The sequence below is a fragment of the Lactuca virosa genome, chromosome 9 (assembly GCF_052849685.1).
Source record: "Lactuca virosa cultivar CGN04683 chromosome 9, Lactuca_virosa_CGN04683_v6, whole genome shotgun sequence".
NCBI classification, from domain to species: Eukaryota; Viridiplantae; Streptophyta; class Magnoliopsida; order Asterales; family Asteraceae; genus Lactuca; species Lactuca virosa.
Genome location: NC_136434.1, coordinates 284,220,984 through 284,227,964, shown reverse-complemented (window position 1 = coordinate 284,227,964; position 6,981 = coordinate 284,220,984). Strand labels below are relative to the sequence as shown.

General features: G+C 40.9%; 1 protein-coding gene across 1 annotated transcript; it reads right to left on the bottom strand.

Annotated features, from left to right (window-relative positions):
* Nucleotides 1-773: 773 nt before the first annotated feature.
* Nucleotides 774-1,349, bottom strand: LOC145140602 (uncharacterized). The gene has a single exon (XM_079074036.1). The coding sequence runs from the start codon at nucleotides 1,347-1,349 to the stop codon at nucleotides 774-776; it is 576 nt and encodes a 191-aa protein (XP_078930162.1).
* Between the last annotated feature and the right edge of the window lie 5,632 nt (nucleotides 1,350-6,981).

The window sequence follows — 6,981 nt, the reverse complement described above, 5'->3', positions numbered from 1 at the left end:
GTCTTTTGGGTCAAGTGGAATTTGAAAGTATCCAGAAAAACCATCAAGGAAACGTAGTAGAGATGACCGGAAAGCCTTTCGAGCATTTGATCGATGAATGGTAGTGGGCAGTGATCCTTGCATGTAACGTCATTAAGCATTCGATAATCTATACAAACACACCACTCGGTCACCGTTCTTGTTGGGATTAACTCATTATCTTCATTAGTGACTACGGTCATTCCTCCTTTCTTTGGTACCACATGCACCAAACTTACCCATGGGCTATCGGAGATTGAATAAATGATACCATCATCTAAACGTTTAACCACCTCCTTCTTAACCACTTCTTTCATATTTGGGTTAAGTCTTCTTTGACGTTGAACTATGGGTTTAGCTCCTTCTTCTAGGTTGATCTTATGAGAACAATAGGCTGGACTAATCCCCTTAATTCTGGTTATCTTCCATGCGATGGCACCTTGTCTTTTCTTTAATACTTCCACGAGGCTTTCTTTTTCATGTTTAGCTAGATCAGATGCGATAATTATTGGTTTTTGTTGGTCATCTTCCAAGAATGAATACTCCAGGTGCTCGGGTAAGTCCTTAAGCTCTATCTTTTTCTTTTCGCCAGTCACCACGCCGTGGGCTTCTTGCCACATCGTGGTGTCGCAACTTTTAATAGCAGATCGCGAAAAAATACTTGACCACGGCGTGGTGGTTTCACCACGTCGTGTGGCCTCTTCTGCCTCTTTTATTACTTCATTATATTCACTCTCTTCCAATAGCTTCTCTAATTATTTCAGATCTAGTTCGACATCAAAATCACCATCTTCAAGCACCATAAATCCCTCGGTTTCCTTTTCCTTCCATCCTCCTAGCTCCTTTTCAAATAATTCATCAAGCACATCGATAGAAAAAACGGTATCATCACTTGCTCTTGAATGTTGAATTGCCCGATTAACCCCAAAAGTGACCACTTCTTCTCCTACTCGGAGAGTGAGTTTGGACTCTCTAATATCAACTAAGGCTCGGGCGGTGCTCAAGAAAGGCCTTCCAAGGATGATTGGGGTTTGTTCGTCTTCCTCCATATCTAATACAATGAAGTCCACGGGAAAAACAAATTTGTCCACTTTGACGAGCAAATCTTCACATATACCACTTGGGAAGGTCATGGTCTTGTTAGCTAAGTGTATAACCATGCGGACCAGTCTTGGTTCGGGGAGATCAAGCTTCTTTAAAAACAAATACGACATCAAATTAACACTAGCTCCCGAATCTGCTAGAGCGTGACTAGTTTCTAGATTCCTGAATTGACATGGTAAGGTTATGCTTCCCGGATCACCCATCTTCTTCGGCAAGATATTTAGCATTGCAGCTTAACATGTTTCATTTAATACCACCTTCGATAGTCCCTCCATTTTCTTCCGGTTGGTTAAAAGGTCCTTGAGGAACTTGGCATATTTTGGCATTTCAATTAGAGCCTCAAGGAAAGGAATATTTATTTCAAGAGATTTTATGTGGTCTAAGAACCTCCGATATTCTTCAGCATACTTCTCTTGAATTACTCTACTTGGGAATGGCAATTGTGGCCGGTAAGACTTCACGGATTCATCATTTTTCTTCTCTACTTCTGGCCACGACGTGGCATTTTTACCATGTCGTGGTGATTGTTCAGAACCTTGTTTTTGACTTTCTTCTTGATCTTTCATCTCTACATCCGATTTGTTTCTGTCTATGGGCGTTAAATGAGTAATAATTTCCCCACTTCTCGTGGTAATTGCTTGGATGTGAGTGATGGATTTTGAGCATTCTAACACTTCCTAAGTGTACATGCAACCCTAATAAACCTTAGATCTATGTTTGTCTAATAATCATGCAAAGTTGAATTCCAAGGTTATATTCCTATCTAGCATACATGGGGAACATTTTTAACTTGAATGAAAGATAGAATAACTTACCTTGTTGTTGATTATGATCCTTGAAACCTTGTGAGCCTAGCACCCCAAGTGTGATGCCTCAAATGCTTCACACAACACCAAATGCAAATGAGTAAACTTTGAGAGAATCTTACACTTGCAAAATCGGCTCTAGCCCTCTTGTTTCTTAGTGTCGCCGATTTTGGTGGAGAACATGTTGCTTATATAGTGTGTCACATCTAGGGTTACACCATGTAAACCCTAATGTGGCATGACTCTTCATTTCCATGACCCATGGGTTTGTAACTCCCATGGAGCCTCCATGGAGCATTCAATGGGTTTAACCCAACTTGATTATCCATGGAGCCTTTTAGCCCACTATACAAGTTATGGATGATTTACATGATCAACCCATATATTTAATTAGTCATCTTTTGATCACTTAATTAATCCTAGATTAATTCTTGATCAATACTAATTAAATAATACTATTAATATATTAGAACTTATAATATATTAATAAACCACAAGTGTTATTTCTCTCATTTAGTCTATCCAAATGCATGATGCCATGCAACCCAAATGGACCATGCCGGGTCGGGTCAAGTACATACCAGAAATAGTTATGGACTTAGACACCTTATCCAACAGTCTCCCACTTGGATAAGTCTAATAACTATAACTGCAAGTATGACTTCAGGAACCGATCAGCAATCGTAGCTCTTTTCAAGGTTTCTCGGAACTGAGAAGATGATGATACGCCATTTCAGATAAGTGATCATATAATCCTCTGTTCTAGATATCAGCCGGACAAATACATGGAACAATGTCTTACTTATTGTCCAGCATTTTGTTTCCCGATTTCCGATTTGTTTGACAAAGAACTTAATTGAACACATCAACTTAGTTCTGACCAGGCCCGGTACATAGGTCAAAACAAAATCATCGAGGGGCCCAGATATCAGCTTCTAATCCAAGAAGGAACAGATAAACTTCGACTCATATGTTTGTTCTGCTACTCATTGAATTATACACAAGAGCACGTTTTATAACATCGAGTTACCAATGCGTTTTCGTACAATCAATGCATAACCAACTCATAAGTAACAAATCATATATCTAGGTTTAAAGACTTATATGATATTACCGTCTCACGATCACTCGAGATAAATTCCATGAAGTGATTCCAGTGAGCGTGGGTTGAGTCCAATGCTCAGAACTTATGAGCACTCATGAGTGTTGTAGCCATGTCCAACAACTTAGACCTCTGCAACCAATCATGACAGTCTTGATTCATACCTACTTCCAACATATGACCGACTGTGGAGGTTCGAATAATATGATATACCAAACATAATTATTCTGGAAGTCAAAACATGCAAAAGAAATATAGTAAACGATCGACAAGAGATAGCAACACTTTACTCATAAATAAAACACATTTTATTCATCATCTAATGTCAATTACACTTTACAAATTTCAAGGTTATCTAACTACTAAATCTAATATCATCCTTCAGCCCTATGCTCCGAGCATGCTGGAGATGCTTAACCCGAGTCAGTCCCTTCGTGAGGGGATCTGCTGGATTCTCATCCGATGATACCCTCTTTGCCACGAGGAGTCCTACTTCTATTCGATGTCTGATGAAATGGTATTTTCTGTCGATGTGTCTGGATCTCCCGTGATCCCTTGGTTCCTTGGCTAAGGCAACTGCACTTTCACTATCACAGAAAATTTCCATTGGCTCTTTCATAGCTGGTACAACTCCAAGGTCTCCAATGAAGTTCTTCAGCCATATCGCCTCCTTTGCTGCCTCGCTAGCTGCTATATACTCTGATTCGCAAGTTGAATCAGCCACTGTCTCTTGCTTGGAACTCTTCCAAGAAATTGCTCCTCCATTTAAGGTAAAGACCCAACCTGACTGAGAGCAGAAATTATCCCTATCAGTCTGAAAGCTAGCATCAAGATACCCTACAACTCTCAAGTCTTCACTCCCACCGAGGGTAAGGACCTAGTCCTTAGTCCTCCGTAGGTACTTGAGGATATTCTTTACCGCAGTCCAGTGTGCCTTGCCAGGGTTCCCCTGATACCTGCTAACCATGCTCAAAGCAAAGGCTACATCAGGTCGAGTACACGTCATAGCATACATGATCGATCCTACAGCCGAAGCATAAGGTATTCGACTCATTTCTGCTATCTCAGCCTCAGTACTAGGGCTTTGTGTCTTACTCAATCTGGCATTACTCTGGATGGGTAACTCTCCTTTCTTGGAGTCCTGCATGCCGAATCTCTTCAACACCTTATCCAAGTAAGTACTCTGACTAAGTCCAATTAGTCTTTTACTCCGGTCTCTCAAGATCCTTATCCCTAGAATATAGGCAGCTTCTCCTAGGTCCTTCATAGAGAAACACTTCCCAAGCCAGGACTTAACTTCCTGCAGAGTTGGGATGTCATTTCCTATGAGTAGTATATCATCCACATACAATACCAAAAAGCTAACTATACTCCCACTAGCCTTGACATATACACAAGATTCATCTTCACTCCTAGAAAAGCCAAATTCTTTGACTTTCTCATCAAAGCAAAGATTCCATCTGTGAGGTGCTTGCTTTAACCCATAAATGGATTTCTCAAGCTTACACACTTTATTAGGGTACTCTGTATTGACAAAACCCTCTGGCTGACTCATGTAAACATCCTCAGCCAACTTTCCATTAAGGAAAGCGGTTTTGACATCCATTTGCCATATTTCATAGTCATAAAATGCAGCTATGGCTAACAGAACCCTAATAGACTTAATCTTGGCCACTGGAGAAAAGGTCTCATCATAATCAACTCCCGGAGTTTGTGAGAAACCCTTTGCAACCAGTCGTGCCTTATAAGTGTGTACATTACCATCCATGTCGGTCTTCTTCTTGAAGATCTATTTGCACCCTATAGTCTTACGACCTGGTACATTCTCAACCAAGTTCCAAACTTGATTGTCATACATGGACTGTATCTCGCTGTCCATTGCCTCTTTCCACTTGGCTGACTCAGGGCCTGCCATGGCTTCCGCGTAACTGTTAGGTTCATCCAGACATATCAGTGTCTCATCACTGATAAGTGTATCACCTTCCGCAGTAATATGGAATCCATAGTAATGCTCAGGTGCATTCCTAACCCTTGTGGAACGCCTCATAGGTACAGACTTGTCAATTGGCTCAACAGGAGTTTCCTCCTCAAGTTGAGTGCTAGGGTTTGAAGTTCCTTCACCACTTGACTCTTGAATTTCTTCAAGGTCAACTTGCCTCCCACTGTCTCCTTGGCTTATGAACTCTCTCTCTTGAAAGAAAGCCCTCCTAGCTACAAAGACCACATTCTCACTAGGTCTATAGAAGAGGTAACCAAAGGATTTATGTGGGTAGCCGATGAAAATACACCTCTCACTTCGAGGTTCGAGCTTATCATGAGTCTCGCGTCTCACGAAAGCCTCGCAACCCCAAATCTTAATGTGGTCTAGTTTGGGTACTTTACCAGTCCACATCTCATGAGGAGTTTTGGCAACTTTCTTTGTGGGAACTAGATTAAGGATATGGGCGGCAGTCTCTAAGGCATACCCCCAAAATGAGATTGGTAGCGAAGCTCGACTCATCATGGAACGAACCACATCCAACAAGGTTCGATTACGCCTCTCAGCTACACCATTCAACTGCGGTGTCCTGGGAGGTGTCAATTGTGAGACAATCCCACATTCCCTAAGATAGTCGAGGAACTCTGAACTAAGATACTCACCACCTCGATCGGATCGAAGCATCTTAATGTTCCTGCCCAATTGATTCTCGACTTCCTGTTTAAACTCTTTAAACCTCTCAAAAGTCTCTGACTTATGCTTGATTAAGTAGACATATCCATATCTACTGTAATCATTAGTAAAAGTCAAATAATAACGATTAGCATCCCTTGTGGCATGTTTGAAGGGCCCACACACATCCATGTGTATAAGATCCAACAAACCTTCACCCCTCTCACAAGAACCTGTGAAGGGTGACTTTGTCATTTTTCCAAGTAAGCATGATTCGCAACTATCATCTGACTTTAGGTCAAATGACTCCAATACTCCATCCTTTTGGAGTTGGCCTATGCGTTTCTTGCTTATATGTCCAAGACGACAATGCCATAATGATGCTTTATCCAAGTTATTATCATTAACAGAATCAATACACAATACATTATTTCCTAAGTTATCAACTACAGATACAGTTTCATACACACCATCACAAGGTAATGCTTTAAAATAAAGAACATTATTAAAGAAAGCATTAATCGAACCAACTTCATTATCAAATGAAAAGGTGAAACCTTGTTTATACAATGCATGAAAGGAAATAATATTTCTTGCCATTTCTGGCGAATAACAACATTTATTCAAATCTAAACTAAACCCACTACTTAGCGATAAAGTATAAACTCCAATCTTGGTGACAGGTAAAGCTTTCATATTCCCCATGATTAAGTTTATTCTTCCATGCTCCATATTCTCACTTCTTCTTAGTCCCTGCAAATCAGAACAGATATGAATACCACAACCGGTATCAAGGACCCAAGAGTTAGAATGGGGTGAGTTATTAGATAAGATAGTGTAAATACCTGCATGGTTGGGTTTAACTTTCCCATCCTTCACATCTTGCTGGTACTTTGGGCAGTTCCGCTTCCAATGTGACTTTTCATGGCAATAGAAGCATTCAGCCACTTTAGGGTCAGAAGAAGGAGTGACAAAACCTTTCTTGGTTCCACTTGAAGAAGAGCCATCAAGGTTCCTAGCCTTGGTACCCTTCGAAGAGCTCTTTCTCTTCTTCCCTCTACCTTTCCCGATTACCAAAACCGGGGCGGAGTTTGGAGTAGGAGTGTTAACAACTGACTTACCCTTAAGACCTGTTTCTGCGGTCTTGAGGAGTCCCTGAAGTTTGCTGAGTGTGACCTCTTCCTTATTCATGTGATATGTCATGCAGAATTGATCATAGCACGATGGTAAGGAGTGCAAAATGATATCTATTGCAAGTTCCGCAGGGAAGTTCACATTAAGCTTCAGCAACCGATCCACAT